General features: G+C 40.5%; 1 protein-coding gene across 1 annotated transcript in view; it reads right to left on the reverse strand.

Annotated features, from left to right (window-relative positions):
* The window catches only part of aqr (aquarius intron-binding spliceosomal factor), a 102,874-nt gene that overhangs the window by 5,939 nt on the left and 79,465 nt on the right, over window positions 1–17,470 (reverse strand). The window contains 5 exon segments of the mRNA XM_034195288.1: window positions 4,217–4,295; window positions 11,920–11,926; window positions 13,204–13,374; window positions 16,792–16,963; window positions 17,087–17,288. Of these exon segments, the coding sequence (XP_034051179.1) occupies window positions 4,217–4,295; window positions 11,920–11,926; window positions 13,204–13,374; window positions 16,792–16,963; window positions 17,087–17,288 (631 nt within the window).

A 17,470-nucleotide genomic window follows, 5' to 3' on the forward strand; every position in this document is an offset into this window, starting at 1 on the left:
AATAGCTTGGTAAAACAGTTGCATGTTTGTTCCTTCTCATGAGTAGCTGTAAAATTATGTTTATGATAGATTTAACGTCTCATAATTATTTAGATGAGCTGCGCTGTGATGCGCTGCACTGACACAATCACTCACACTGACACGGTGTTTTATTAATTGTTTGCGTAAGGTTCACATAATTAATGCGCAATAGAGATTTTGAACATTTCAAAATTTTCTTTGTGTACTTGCACGAAGCCGCGCACAGTTTACGAGTTTACTCTCTGGCACGGCAGATTGCGTACCAGTGCATGGATCAAATTTGTGCAAGTATCTTCATTAGTGTACACACCCAGAGGTGCAAACACTAAAGTGCACCTTTAGGGGAGGTGATGGTCTAGTGGTTAAGGTGTTGGGCTTGAGTCCAGATGATCATGGGTTCAAATCCCCGCCTGACTGGAAAATCACTAAGGGCCCTTGGGCAAGGCCTTTAATCCCCTATTGCTCCCGGTGTGTAGTGAGCGCCTTGTATGGCAGCACCCTGACATCGGGGTGAATGTGAGGCATAATTGTAAAGCGCTTTGAGCATCTGATGCAGATGGAAAAGCGCTATATAAATGCAGTCCATTTACCATTTTAGTGTCTTCCCTCACAGATTTATCAAGCAGTGTTACACATTTGTATTTCAGAATGTGTGATGTAAATTAAGTCCAAGACATATTCAGTGACTTGGAAATATTTCTGCATCCATCCCTTGACTTGTCTAAAGAAAGGTGGCTGCAAAAATTATGATTTGCATCAACTACAATCCTAATATTTTGTTTGTCCAGTTACTTGTGGTCTTGGAAAATGGTGAGACTATATATAAAAATGGCTGTAATTCACTTCCACAGAGACAACATCTTACAGCCAATGAGCACACACATCCAGAAGAGATGCACCAATCATGAAGTACAGTACAGTAGCCAGCAGACATGGCACGAGTGAGGAGACGGCCACCTGGGCTGCTCCACGACCTGGCAAGGCAAAGTGGGCAGATACTGTGCGCCTGTGTGTGCACATGTCAGAGTACATCTGGATCTGTGTGTCCCTGTAAGAGTGCTCCCGCGAATCAGCAGGAGCTCATCATGAGCAAGGGTTCAGCTCATCACATGGTCAGCTGTGTCCCCTGTGGTTGTCACAGCAGTGTGCTGCCATGGGGAGAGACAGCGGAGGAGGGAGTGTGGGAGGACCCCGCGCTCCTCCCAGTATCGGAAAATCAGAACGTACAGCAAGTTAATTTCGTATGAACTGCTGCTTTTCCCATCACTGAGATATCCACCCGTGTCAGCAACGGAAAGATACCAAAAACACTAAACAGGGAAATGGAAACGGGCATTTCTGTTACAAGCACCGGGCATGAATTCATCAGCTTGCTGTATGTGTGAAATTATATGCCTGTCCTCCTTACCAGGACATTATACAGGTTTTTAATCTCCTCATACAATAAAATTTAGGTGTTTACTCTCTTTCCCAAAGCCCACATCCCCAGAAAAATTTAACTCCTTCAGACTTATCCTGTATATCTTGGTGGCTTCCCTCACTTGTCTTCTTTTTGCAAGTGATGTTTTACTTGTCTTTGTAAACTGTGACATTACCTATGCAACCTTTCATTTTGGGTTTGATAGTTTTAATTTATATCAAGGTGTAGAGATTTGTTTTCAGTTCGAGTTTAAAGAGGATAATTACTAAACTGTAATATAGAGAAGCCTCAGTAAATTTTTTTCAAAAATGGTGTGAAGACAGTATATTTTTGCCCCGCCCCCCCCCCCCCACAAAAACCTAGGGTGTGAATGGCATTTATAGACACTGTGAATATACTCAACAAAAATACAAATGCAACACTTTGGTTTTCCCTCCCATTTTTCACAAATTTAAGTAAAAGATCTGCGACTTCTATGCACATAAAAGTTTTATTTTCCTTAAATTATTTTCACCAATTTGTTAAAATTCTTGTTAGTGAGCACTGTACCCATCCACCTGGCTAGTGTGGCATATCAGGATGCTGATTAAACAACATGATTATTAAATAGATGTGTCATGGACTGCAGATGATCTTAAAAAAAAAAAAAGATCTTAAATCGGTGTAAACATGGCAGTCCGGGTCTGGCACGGTTACATGAGATACTAGTGCCTTTTTGTCTGCTTTAATTAGTCTGCCCATCAACAAAGTATTTCCATTCAGAAAAATGCTGTTCACTGGATATTTCTTCTTTTTTTAGACCCTCCTTTTTAGATCTTAAGAGATGACTGTAAAATCCCAGTAGGTCACCAGTTTCTCAAATACCCAAACAGTTCCCCGGACTCTAGCAGTCATACCACTTTCAAAGTCAGTTAAATCACCTTTCTCGCCCATTCTGATGGTCGGTGGTTTAAATGCCACCAGACTACATCTACATCCAAAAATGCACTGGGTTTCTACAATGTGACTGACTAAGTATATTCTTTACTTGAACAGGTGTACATAATGAAGTGGCCAGTGAGTGTATGTTGTATTTCAAATTATATTCAGTTTCTCTGTAAATGCTCCATTTTTAGCTCATCTGTCTGTGAAAGTACAAGGACAGAAGGTATCATATGTAGCACACAATGCAAAGATTACAGAAAAGGTTTGGTTATATGACTTAAAAAAAAGAGAAATGAATGTTGCCTTTCTGGAGAAATGGTGCCATCTAGGAAACCAGAAACTCAACAAAACCCTTCAATGAATAAGCACAACTCTAGTACACATCATTATGGGGGTTCTTTTGGTGAGAGCGTACACGGCAGGGCCGAATATCTACTGTAAAAGAAGATCAAATGAATGATAACAGAGAGGAGAGCAGGTGCTGTCAGTGAGATAAACGACACCCTCAGTTTGTACTAGTACTCTTTCCTAGCATCACGTCACTGCTTAATCTGTGAGATGAGGAAAGAGCAAAGTGTTTTCAAAACCGGCTATAAATGACCGGGCTTAGGGACGGGTTGTGGGGAGGGGCGCGTACATTTAGCTACAAAGGGAATGACTTATTTTTTTAGATTGGGTTTCCAATTTGCAGACTATCCAATGTGTGTGTGTGTGTGTGTGTGTGTGATAAAGTTGTGAGCGGTAACAATTCCAACAGCCTCCACTCTACATAGCCAGCCAGAGGCCGGCATTGCAAGCTTAAGTGCTGTGGAAGAGTTCAGCCTCGACTGTCTACTATTAAAACATGAAGCATGTTAAGGGTGAAGTAGCGCAGGAATGAAGAGCCATTTCGCTGCAAATCAATTTGGTGAAATGAGGAAGGAGGCGGTAGTGTGGAGAACGGGGAGTGGTGCGATAAGACGGCTGAAAGCTGAAGACTAAGAAGAGAGGCTGAAGAGCACAGAGAGCAAAGAGACCCAGAATGAAAAAACATAAAACTTAATGCTGCAGTTTGGTTAACAATCATGCATCCTGCCTGTAATAGCTGTATAAGTAAGTGTTTGATAAGAAAAGTGTGACGTTAATAACCTTACCGTAATCATCTGAGCACAAACCAGCACAAAAAGTAGGATCATTTCCACAGAAGTACCCTTTTTTGTCCTCTCAAACATTAAACTTGTATCAGTGTAGAGAGTGTGGTTCAACCGCCCACTACACCAGGTGATTTCACTGATTAACTGATTTCATCTGCTCCAAGTAATTTTAATCAGTGAAATCACCTGGTGGAGTAGGCGGTTGCAAAGAAAACCTGCACCCTCTCGCCCATTTCTGGAACAAGTTGAACACCCCTGACCGAGACCATTCCTCTGGTGTTTTTGCCTATACTGACATCATGCAGTTACCAGGCTCAACTGTCGACACAAAGTAGGAGGGATCCTACCCAACATACCCATTTGACATACCCAACATTTATGTTGGGTATGTCAAATTCTGACCTCAACATTTGAATATCGCAGCAGAAACTGCTACCAATCAGACAAGGCAGCATAATCTTCCTTTATCTTCTTCTGATAGTAATGTGGTACTAATGTCAACAGCACTGTTTTTTCTTTAACAATTTCATAGTAAAACTTAAATACAACCTCCTGACATCAGTAGTCTCAAGAGAAGTAAATACCTACACAGTTTTGCTCCCTTGGGGTATGTATCCTACCCACAGATGTTATTTCACGTCTTTTTTAAAGGGTAGCGGCTTTCAAATGACTATTTTGGGTCATAAAGTGGTTTTTTGCTTGGTATGCAATCACATACCTCAGGTGTCCCACAGCTTTGGTGCGAACCAATGAGAGGATGATGTAGTCATTCTGCTGACCCTGGAATCTGTCCACTGCTTGTCACCTACAGACACATAACATTATACAGTTAGTCACAGATTGATGTCCACTTGAACACCAAATGCATACAAAGTTGAGCTGTATCAATTAAGAAACAACTATCTTGATAAATGATTAATCATTTTGACTGATAAAACAATGAATAAAAAATGATCAATCCCAATCCCAAAGAGTAGCTAGCAGGGCAGCAATGATGTAGCTGCAAAGCCACGCCAATATAGGTGGGTTGGGGTCAATCTGCATGTTGATTTGGCACTTAAACAGCCACTAAATTTTGTAGAACCTATCTCTTCACCAGATGTATGAGTGTGTGGTGTCTTCATAATGCCACCTCGCTTGCATACTTCTTGAGTTATGGTATGCGTGTGTTGCTCTGGATGCTGGTTATGGTGTGTACTACTTGCACTTTGATACAGAATAGACGTTTTATGTTACACTTGGACTTTAATAAAAGCAAGATATGACACAAGAACTACCAGTGATTCCCCTAGAATTTTTGTTCAGGCCTGGGAGTACCCACTGCAAACAAAACAAGCAAACACGTATTTTTCTTAAACAAAGCTAAGGTAAGTACAGCACCCAGATGCGTGATTGTTAAATGCTTTCATATGACTAGGGTTGCAAAATTGATCCTCTCCCTCCCAACTCTTCTGTACTTTGCTGCACAGTGAAACCGTCTAATAAAACCGATGATTAAGTTGTGCACATATCATTCATCACAGAACCTACTGTGGACAAACTGTATCTGCATGAATTACAGACCAATTCCCATTTAAGTCAAAATGGGAGCCTTGCTACTGTCAAGACATGAAGTTTGTAAAATGTGTAAAAAAAAAAAAAAAAAAGGTTCTAATTTTGCCTGGGCTGAAGAGGATTAAAAGTGCACTTATCCTTTAAGTTCTGAGATAGCAGTGTTTTTCCTTCCACAGACTCTTCTCATACTTTTAGATTGAGACATGAGTGATGGAGTCTACATTTTCCTCTTATTGCTGTTATCACTGTAGGCCACATGTGTAGCCGGTGGGGCTAATGCGGCTTAGAAGTCTTTAGCTGCCAGTAGCTTCTTACCTGGGCCCCTGAGACTCACGGCCACCGTACTGGGGCCATGTTGTTTAAACGGATCAGAGACTTTCAGTGAGGCAGAGCAAGGTGAAGTAGATCTCTGGGGATTTTTCTTTATGGAACTCAAAGGAAATTCCTGACATTCAATTGGCTTTTCCTGCATGGTCATCTAGCCCTGCTCAGTAGGTTACTTATGCCTGCAGCTATGAGGAAAATAATAATACAACCAGGCCAAAACTGGACCCATAAGACATGTTACCTTCTTGTCACAGTGCCACTTTCTGTAAGGCAGCCTGTGTGGTTACGCAAACATCTGAGATAAAGCCATGTCAGTGCTGCATAAATTGCCAAAACCATTATTTTTTCTAAGTGGTGATTTCAGTAAAAAAAATAAATAAAATAAAATCACAGTGGAGGCAGAATATAACTGTAAAAGTGATTTTGTAATCATGTTATACTAACAGGAGCACATACATAAGCATTCCATTTAGTTGGTTTTGGTATTTTTTCATATTGTAGGTAATTTAACTTAAATATGGGACACTGGCCTAAAGGCCTTGTGTCCATTGTTGCTCAGTGATTGAGATGTCCATCAGAAAAAGGACCACATATACACCACACAGACAGTCATGATGATTTGTGCCTGTATGACCAAGTCCATGGGCACATGATGGATGGTTAGTTTTGATAATTCATCATGGTAAAAAACTGTACACACTGTACCCCATCTGTGCTACAGGGTCCTGATCCATGTGAAAAAGTGGTCTGCGTACGGCACAGGGAAGGAATCTTGGTAGATGACTGCAGATGAGGGGAGGAGTGAGGTGAATATAAGGTTGTGACTTAGGGTCACTGCAATCCCTCGGTGGTGAGGAAGAAAGTCTTCTAGTTGATTCCCAAATGTGCAATAACAAAATGGTCATCTGGTAGTATGTTGAAGTCACCTACTGAACAGACATCCATGTGATGCATCACTGGTTACAATTAAGTGGCCCTGCAATTGGCCTGTACAAAGTTACTGCACATACTGTGCCCCCACCACCACCATTTTTTTTTACACTGTGACCTTGGAAAGTAAGTCAAAGTCACTCATCGCCTAACTCACCTAAGATTTCCATGGGATACATATGTGAAATGCAGTCGCTCTGCACTCAACCCGTTGAAAGCTATTGCAACTACTGCATTTTTCAGTGTTTCTGTTCTGTGACCTTGAAAATTAGGTCAGCGTCACTCATCATCAAGCTCGACAAAGATCCTCAATAATTGCATATGTGGTGCAAATTTGGTGCTCCCACACTCAACCTGTGGGAAGTTACTGAGAATACTGTTGGCCTGGACGCACACATGGACAGATGGACGAACTGCATTTCAATTTCCCATGCAGGGGAGAAAGGGGCCAATAAAGCAAAAAATTATGCCATGAACAAACTGCAATATGTAAAATGGTCACAAGATTTTTCCACAGCATTGTATGTGGCTTTTTAAGTCGTAGCTTCTGAAACCTCAAGCACAAGAAAAAAAGATGCTGTGTTTCCACTATGACTTTGTTCTCTTCAGTGGATCAATCAGACATCAAGTCCAATCACAAAACCAGACCAGCCCAGGAGTAGAGCACCCATATGATCAACCACTGAGCCATGCTGAAGAAATGATCCTGTAGTTAACTTTGACTAGCAACTTTCAACTGATCCCCATCAATCCTTTTCAAAAACAGGAGGGTGAGCACAAGGAACGGGGATGTGAATGTGTAAAAGGGAGCTGGTGCTAATGAGGAAGTAGACCAATATTTATTTATGTCTCCCTGTTGCCATGTAGAACAGGTGCAGCCCTAGAGGCAACAATATGTCAGTTTTAGAATAGCAGGAGGCTTTGCAGTTCGCTTCTTCCATGCACAAGTCAAATCACCACTTCCACAGGAAAAAGCTCACTTTGATTCCAGCAAAAATGAAAAAGAACACGTGTCCATACAAACTGCAAACACATAAATGCTCTGACACACCGCCATCATAAAGGGCTAATACGCTGCAAGGTTTACGTCATCCAATGTAACTTGTTTTTGGAATCAGAGGTGCTTAGTGAGAGTGTTATTCTTAGCCCACAGACCAGTGACAGTGGAGCTCAGATAGAGAATCTCTCCAAAGCATAGCAGTTGCATGGTGTTTAGTTATTTATGAGAATCTTCCAGGGAATGAACTGCAGAGGTCATGTCATTGAGGCAGAAGCATGTCTATGGATACAAGGAGGCAGACGAACTACACATTGGGAGCACATCACATTCACTAGACCGGGAAAGAACGCACTGTGAGCGGCACGTTTGTTATTACAGAACTGCACCAAAACTTCATAATTTCTTTCAGCGTCACAAAAACAATAAAACACTCTGTCCTATAATAACTTCATAGGTGGACATATTAATCCTGAATCTTTGTTCTCTTTTTGTGGTTCTCGTGCGATACCCACCTGTGCTCTTGAATGTGAAGAAATCAGAAAGCAGCACTGCAACTCCTTACAGAGAAAGATTCAGGGATTGTCGGAAATACAAGTGAAATGTCATATTTACTGTTGCATCGTGACTGCTTTATGTTTCAGGCCAAAATAATGGAAGATTGATGGGGAATCTGGTCAGACAATAAGGCAGATATTTTAAGGTTGTCACAGACACTCTGACTTTCAGATGTATGAATGAAGAAATGAGGAAGAGGAACACGGAGAAACACAGATTCCATGAGCATATTATCCTCCATCATTCTCTGCCAAAGAGGCTCTACTTTTAGCCATTTATACCATGTTGGTTGACCTGTTAATGGCCTGTCACACCTTGACGATTTAGCCAGTGTATGACAACTTTTGATAAATTTGGCAAATAGGCTGGCTATGTTGAATACGTTATGCAGCTGTCACATCATGTCTGCGTATGCCAATAGCTCCGTTTCCACTGAGCAGTCCGGACTGGTACGACATGATATGGTGCAGGTGGGAACAGTTAAGTCTGGCTTGGCTTTTGTTTGGTAGGTAGAGCATGTAGGTGGTGACATGCACATCATCGAGTGCTGCTCAAGATTGGATGAATGTGGCTAAACGCTGGCAAAGAGAGGGAAGGTGATCTGAACTGAGGGGGTGGAGATGCCACAACCATCTTCAATGCTTTTACTGAGGGAAGGCGGTGTTTGCAAAACTCTGTGATACATGGCCCCATCCATCTTCCCTTCAATACGGTGCAGTCTCATGTCCCTTGCAGAAAAGCCACCCAAAAATGATGTTTCCATCCCTATGCTTCATGGTTGGTACGGTGTTCTGATTGTTCTATCCAAACTGCAGGAGTGGATTTGATACCAAAAAAAGCTCTATTTTGGTAACCTTCTCCATGCCTCCTCCGGATCACCCGGATTTGTCCCCTGGCAAACTTTCAAATGGGCCTGGACATGTGCTGGCTTGAGCAGAGGGACTTGCAGTTTTAACCACGATGAAGTTGTGGGTCTAATGTAATCTTGTGACTGTAGTCGCAGCTCTCTTAGCTCATGACCAGGTCCTCCCGTGTAGTTCTGACCTTTCTCAGAATCACCTTACCCCACAAAGTGAGAACTTGTTATGGAGCCCAGACAGAGGAAGACTGACAGTCATCTTGTGTTTCTTCCATTTTCTAATAATTACGTCAACAGTCGTTGCCTTCTCACCAAGCTGCATGCCTATTGTCCTGTAGCCCATTCCAGCCTTGTGCAGGTCTCTGTGGTGTCCTTACACAGCTCTTAGTCTTGGTCATGGTGGACAGGTTGGAGTGTGATTGATGAGTGTGTGAACAGGTCTCTTTTATATAGGTAATGAGTTCAAACAGGTGCAATTAATACAGATAATGAGTGCCAGAATAGGAGGGCTTCTTAAAGAAAACTAACAGGTCTGTGAGAGCCAGAATTCTTGCTGGTTGGTAGGTGATCAAATACTGATGTCATAATTAATCATTTAAAAATCATAAAATGTGATTTTGTGAATTTTTTTGCTCTAACAGTTGAAGTGTACCTACCATAAAAATTACAGACCTCCCCATTTTTTGTAGGTGGGAAAAGTTGCAACATTGACAGTGGATCAAATACTTATTTGCCTCAGTGTATGTATGACAACTGTTGTGTGTGAGGACTGAGTTGACACCTGGGTTTGTTTGAGGATGGGACTGTGGCTGGTGCTAACTGGTCTTTATCTCCTTTTCTGTCTAATTAAATTCATCAGACTAAAGTGCTCCAGCTGCTGAAAAGTGCCTGGTTTTGGTAAATGTAACACACTGTCACACACACTCTGGACCAAATGCTCAGCACCATGACCTTTCTCTCTTCTTTCACAGTAATACCAGCAGCGTTCAGTCCAGCTGCCTGATTACTGACCAATGTCATGAAAACTTTGAATGATGCGCACCAGTACCAAGCACAGATTTTGCCTTGCTGTCAGAACAAGCGCACTACAGAACAGACTTCAGCGCTGTAGTTGTCAGAATACATTGGTAATGGACTGTTATCACGAAGATGTAAGAGAATCCTACAACTGCATGGAGGAACTAATGAATGAGAGGGAAGGGGGGGGTGGTGAAAAGTCAAAGCACTGTGATGTACTAATTTTTAGTTTAAAATACACCTACATCAATTCAGAAGTTGTGACTTATTTATAATAAGTCAATAATTACCTCCGCCAAGGAAGATGGAGGAGGTTATGTTATCGCCAATGTTCATTCATTTGTCTATTGGTGAACATCCTGGATTTTTCATGTATCATTATGAAAATTTTACTGAAGATTCATATCCTGATAGGCAAGAACTGATTCAATTGTCAAAGGGCAAAATCAGGAAAAATCTTGTAACATCTTGTAAATCTTTAACATTGAACAAATTTTCAGAAATTCATAACTCTGTCAAAAAAGATGGAATTTCTTTCATATTTGAAAGTGTTGGAGTGTATGATGGTATCCTTTATCATAGTTTGATAACTAATCTGTATCTGATCCAGATTTTGTGGCCATTTAAATTTAACATTGAAAAACCCATTTAATGTATATTTTACATTATATCTTAACCAAATGTGCCCCAATCACTCTCATATTTAAAGGTGAGGTGCAGACTGGCACTCACTATCACCTGACAAAGTTTGATCTGGATCTGATTCGGGTTGTAGATTTTGTGGACTTTTGAATTTAATAATGAAAAGCCCATTTGGTGTACATTTTGCATTGTATCTCATTCAAAAGTGCCTCAATCACTCTTATTTTTTCTGTTATGGATTACCTAAACCACCAAAACCGGATGGAGGTTCCCATGTTATGTTTGTCTATCTTCAGTTATCAGTTGAAAACCAAGTGCCAAAAAGCAATGACAATTGTACATAGCAGAGATACACAATGTTCTGTGAAAATGAAAAAAGAAAACCCCCAAAACTGACAACATCACAAAAAACCTTTCAATTCAAGTGCATAAACTACATCTATACTCCAGACATTTGATCACATCTAATTTAGCTAATGAAAAGCCACTTCAAACAGGACTTTGACCTTGAATTTTTTTATTTTTCCAAGTTAAACATTTTGTGGAATTGGAAACTACAGTTGGCAGAGGTTTGTGCTCTATGAGCGTGGTGCTCTAATGGTATTTAAATTCTTAAACTTTTTGCACTGAAAGATTCAAATCTGTTATTTCAACAATTTTGACTCAGACCAGCTCCCTTCCCTCCACCACCAGCAATCTTGTTGGCAGTGTTTAATTCAAATTATATCGTGATACATTTATGGAAGCACAGAACTTAATCACACAGAGTTATGTCATACAATAACCCATTATTTATAGAAACTTGAAATTTGCTGTTGGATTAAATTGTTACACCCCCTTATACACCCACATTAAAATGGGCTGTGATTGTTTTAAATTAATATTTTCATGTTTAGTCCTCGGGCAACAAGGGTTTGGGCATCATGTAGTTTAGCGTTGATACCAAAAGTTTTACTTTATTATATTTGTAAGGTTAGCAGCCCCCCAGCCCCCCAACATTGTGCCAGAGGGCATGCAGTGTTTAATGACTCATCTTAACATGAAACATCATAAACACAACAGGCTGTAACATTGTGTTTTGAAAGGCCAAAAGAATATGAACCAAAAAGAAAAAGGAAAAAAAAAAGTGAGAGACTGTGGGTTTGGTAAAGAATGAAAAGAGATGTGAGCACAACCTGAGGCTAGTGGGTAAAAACATTTAGCGGTACAAAGAGAACAGGGAAGGGATGCTGCCAGCAGGCTGCTGATGCTCCACTACACAGTGCAAAGAAAGGAAAGAGGAGTCTGAGGGAATACTGTGGGCTGGATGAAGACAACAACACACCATCCTTCAGGGATGAACACAACACTGAGGTTGCACCCACTCGGTAAGTATGCACATTCCACTGTCATTTTGTACCCATTTCTTAAAACAACCAAAATCCTTGGAAATAGAGGCAAGCTGGTACATAAGCTGTTAGGTATGGAGAGGAAAAAAAAAACAAAACAAAACTGTCCTGTTCCACCCAAGTCATGATTTGCAGACAATTTGAGGAACAAGTGATCTGATGGAAGGGAGAGTCATAAAAATACTACTTTACTTTGCAACTCTACAAAATTAATTGAAAATCTCCATAAGCCTCATTAATTTTCTACCTTGACGGAATTACACTTAATAAAATAACTTGAATTAAATAGTATGCGTGGATAAGGATGCCTGGGAAAATCTGCAGTTAATGTAGTGAAAGAAAGAGAAGTGTTCTAATATTTATGTATTTTTAATAGAAGGTAGTATGATGACTGGGAGTGCTGTGAGAATCCGAGCTGAGGTGGCTGCTGGGTAGACTCCACAGGTGTGAAGAATTTGCTTGCGTGCATGCATTTGATGGATGTGCAGTCTGAACTGGTCTATATTTCACACACTAAACCAAGTGAAAACACATCTGAGATTTATTTTTTGAAGAAGAAAAATGTGCTTGATAAAGAGTACACCAAACAGATATTTAACTAGATAACTGCATTCAAATCTGCCCACACTGTTTATAACTGACGACCAAAAATGTGAGATGAAGTACCATTTGTTATATTTCACAAGAGCTGCAATCGATTAATCTTTGAGTCTTTTTAAATGTACAAAAAATAAAAAATAGACTGTGGACAAATAAAACATCTGAGAATGTAATTTTGGGCTTTGATAAACATTTTCTCACATTTTATAGATCAAACAACAAATGGATGAATCTTGAGAATAAGACTGAGTAATGAAAATAACTGCATCACTATCTCAGCAAGAGGCAAAGCTGTGTGCAGAATTTTATTCCATATTTTTCCCATGACCGCCTTTTTAATTTTCCTCTCTGTCTCTCTCTTGGACACACACACAAACACATGCACGCTTTAAAAAAATTTGTTAAATTAATACCGTTTATGACAAAATATTTAAATGCAAGGTTGAAAGTTATAGGTTTATGGTTATGATTTACAGGTAAACTAACCAAAAGATAAGGTACTGCCAAAATAATTAAAAGAATAATAATAAAAAAAAAAGTCATTAGAAGGTTACTTGAAAATAACTGTTCAATACAATTTTTTTTTTCACATTTCAATTTCAGTGTTGAATACTTGAGAATTAAAAGTTCATTGTTCGTCAAAAAATGTACTTGCCTTTTTATGCTATATTATCAATACATCATTGGCATAAAATGCTCTTAACACAACAATGACGACAATATTGTGGCATTATTGCTTATCGTAGTATTTTCTGAGGGAATATATCATCCAAAACTGGTTTGGACAGGCCTAGTAATCGTGTGCAATGTTCAAGTGCATTATGTGTCTTTACCTTATTGGGTTGGCCGAAGAAAGGATTTCCAGCACACCGCTGGTTAATCACATCTCTGATCAGGTGTTTTTGGCCGTTGTATGTGGTCAGGATGCTGATGCGGTCAGCTGGGTAGCCCAACAGTCGCATGTACATGTACAGGGCTACAGAGTACTCTGCTTCTCCCAGGTTCTATAAAGATGGAGAGGAAAAGAATTTGAATTAGAGATTGGTGAGCAACACCCCCAACTCAGTTGCTTGGATTTGTAACATATAGAATGTGTGGTCTTGAAATGCCTCAAGAGCCCAACAGGTCTGTTTATACATGCAATTTAAACATGTTCCTTCATGTACACCATCAGGTGGTGTGGTACCACTGTGTCTAGTTTCACTGAAATCCATGCAATTACATCCAGCTACATAAGTATTTAGACAGTGACAATATTTTTTACTCCACCAGTGGAGATGAAATGAAACTGTAGAGATGAAACTTGTACTGTAGGCACTTTAACTCAAGGGGGTTTAATAAAAATCCCCATATCCCCATAACTATTTAGGAATTAGACATGCTTATACACCATTCCCCTATTTTCTCAGGCAAACTGTACGTATGACTGTAAACACCATTCATCACTTTTCCAGTTTTCTTTTGAAAAGTCAGGGATGGACAGATTTTCAAGTCACTGCCCATAAAAGTAGCTAATACCCTGGACTTCATTTACATCATTCATTAAGAATATCATACTTTCAGGTAAAGCTGTCTAGAGTCAGCAGTTCTCAAAAACTGACTGGAGACTAACGAGGGAAGCCACCAAGACCCCGAAGACAACTTTGAAGGAGTTACATGTTTCCGTGGCTGTGACTGGAAAAATCTGTGCATCATGCAACTTTGGTCTGTTGCAACACCAGTCACAGCTTCATTGTGGAGTAAAACAGAGAAGGATCGTAATGCACAAAAAATGATACAGTTAAAGCGACGCTCGAGTTTCTGTGTGCCTTCTGACAAAACTTTAACTGGAATTTCATATCTTCTTTGACAAATCCTTCTCTGCGCCAATACACCTGTGCAGTTTTTTTTTTTTTTACAGCAAAATTAATGACAATCCCTCTATAAGCACATCTTAATGGTTTCATTTTCAGCTCCATTGTGGTGGTGCACAGGTACAACATAATTAAAAATGTGTCCCAAGTACTTATAAATGCACCTGACTCTACATATTAAGGAGCATCTCTAATACAATTTAACTCTGAGATCATGGGACAACATCACCAAGTTTAGCTCAGTGAAATGTGTTCCACTAAAAGCATCATTCAAGCTTTTCAACCAAACGTCACTTGTGCCATAGTTACACTCTATCCTTCACATGTGACCCAGAAAACACCAATACTATGCATTATTCATGCAGTTTCAATTAGGCCTGGACTGCAGTCTCTCATCTCAGTTTAAGGATTAATTTATGCTGCTTCATCATCAGTTCCTGATACTGCTGCAATGGAGTCCACTGATCAAAATCCCACAACCGTTTTTATTTTTCCACCCCTTGTCATCCATTTTACTTGTCTACTTGTCTAATCAGAGTTAAGATAAAAAAAAAAAAGAGAAGTTCTAAACATATAATTCGCAACAGTAACGGCAGATAGATGGTTATTTTAGAGATGTGGGAATGGACCGGTTGTCTGCCTGGGTGGTTGCCATCCAGGACCCAAGGCGGCTCTCAATAACCATTCTAGCATCAGACTAAAAGTCCCTTCAGCTGCTCCCTTGTTTGCACTCGGGGTCGCCACAGCAAATCCAAGGTGGATCTGCATGTTGAATTGGCACAAGTTTTACACCGGATGCCCTTCCTGACGCAACTCCACATTACATGAAGAAATGTGGCAGGGGTGGGATTTGAACCCGGAGCCTTCTCAACTGAAACCAAGTGTATTAACCACTTGGCCACCATTATTGTTAACACAAGAGGTCTCATTAAGACTATGCCGTGGTTGCGAAAAGCCACTGTCAGTTAAATTCATTTGAAAATCGCGGGAAGCGCAATCAATAGCTAATCGTTGGTAAGTTTCAGCAAATGGACTGAGGAGTATAGCTCAGATGGTGGTGCATGTGATGCCTTCTCAATGAAGACCTTTGGACTGCAGAGTGTCAGGAGCGTGCAAGGCCTGGGCTGGGGTAGTGTTTGTTCAGCTGTGACAGCCATTCAGCAGACACTGGCTACAACAGCTTCTCCCGTGTCCAGTTTATCCCTTCTGAGGACTTGGAAAGTCTCTGTGTGTGTTGGAGGTTAGCGGGCAGAATGAGAGACATTGGCAATTCCCTCAAGGAGCCTGAAAATGGCAGCAGGCAAATGGAGTGAGGTTCATGTGATCTGGTGCTTCAAGAAAATCGTGGCCTGAATTAAAGAACAATAAGGAACTTAATGGCTCTGAGCATGCACAATGTGAAATGCTCCACTTCATTCCATAAAGCACTATGATATTTTCACTGGTCGCACTACAAACGCGCCAAGTGTTTCAGCTTTCATTCTGAATAATGCTGACTTCAACACAGACAACAGTTAATCCAATTTTAATCTTTACCCCAAAGGTACTTTTTTTTTGTAGATAATAATCATGTTCATAATTTAGAATGATGGTACATTAGTTGTGCTGTGGTATTTGACACTAATGTTAGCCTCACACTTCATGCTAGTGTGGGGTTAAAGTGGTGTCAAAGTAAACATTTTGTTACACCACACTTAAGTGTCTCAGCAATGTACTAATGAAACCCAACCTGGCTGCTGGTGTGAAGCACAAAACCACTGCTCACAGGGTCAGGCATGGTTGGGGTCAGACAAAGTGGAATTCTCAATATACATTAACAACTAGAAACAAGGCAATGTTTAAATGCCGTCCAAACACATTTTCAGTGTCAACTGGAACTAAAGTAAGCCCCTTCAGTTGCTCCCTTGTTTTCACTCGGGGTCCGAGGTGGATCTGTATGTTGATTTGGCCCAAGTTTTACACCGGATGCCCTTCCTGACGCAACTCCACATTACATGGCAAAATGGGAGGAGTGGGGTTTGAACCGGGAACCTTCCACACCAAAACCAAGCGCACTTGGCCATAATAGAGAGTCAGGTAAATAAGCATCTATGTAAATGAGTGTAAACAGTTAAACACCACATTCTGCCCCGCATCAAGTGTTTCTGTTGTTCTGCGCAAAATTCTATCTTGTGTGCAGCACATTTTGAAGGAAATCGAAGCACAAAAACTAAAATGGAATTCCTCAAAGTTCATACCTCAACCAACTTCGAAATTGCCCAATACCTTATAAAGTTGAAAAGATTGCTTACTCATCACAAAATAATAACCACTTACTTTGATAAAGAAAAAAATCTTGATCAACTTCTAAAATATGCTAGCTTTCTTGTTTTATAATAATTATAAAATGAATATTTTTTGAGCAGTGAACTGATTTTACAGTCACTGATTTACATGATCTTTATTAGAGTGCCTATGGCATGCTTAGATTATATTTAATTATTTCAGACGACGGAATGTGGAACAACATAAACAAACATTTATTTTTGTAATTGTGTGCTATTGGTACAAATTACGTGTACTGCTGACCTGATAGAAGTATGGGTTGGGCTCAGACTCTCCCACCCCATTGAAGTCCTCCACATTAATCAGCTGGAAGTCAAAGGTGAGGCCAGGGTTTGGCACCTGGAACTCAGGCATGAGCTGGACATGAGGCAGGTTCCCCAGGTTTTTGTAGCGCCAATTATACAGATTACAAAGGCTGTAGCAAAGAAAGACGGAAACACATCACATGATGTTCTTTAGTCATCCAATCTGTGAGACAACCGTACAAGTCAAGCCTGTCCCAATGGATTCCATGCAGTGTTCTTCCACAAGGACCCACCTGGCACGTGCACGCCCTTGTGCATCTAGATCTACAGTGGGCACACCCAGGCGCACAAATCGGGTAAAGAGAGACTGCTCCATGTTGGAGTACTTCTGAAAGGCCATGTTCTTGATTACAGGAGGCAACTGGTGGTGATCTCCAATCATGATCCAACGCTTCAACCTGCTGTAGCCATCTTCTGGGTTCTGATGGGAAATTGAAGACAAATAAAACCTCTTCCTACATTTTGCTGAGAATACTGGAATCAAACAGATGAAAAACACTATTTAAAAAAAATTAATGGGGAAGGTGATGGTCAGTGGTTAAAGCGTTGGGCTTGAGACCAGAGGATCCTCGGTTCAAATCCCAGAAAATCACTAAGGGCACTAGAGCAAGGTCCTC

Source organism: Thalassophryne amazonica, chromosome 19 (genome assembly GCF_902500255.1).
Source record: "Thalassophryne amazonica chromosome 19, fThaAma1.1, whole genome shotgun sequence".
Taxonomy (NCBI): Eukaryota; Metazoa; Chordata; class Actinopteri; order Batrachoidiformes; family Batrachoididae; genus Thalassophryne; species Thalassophryne amazonica.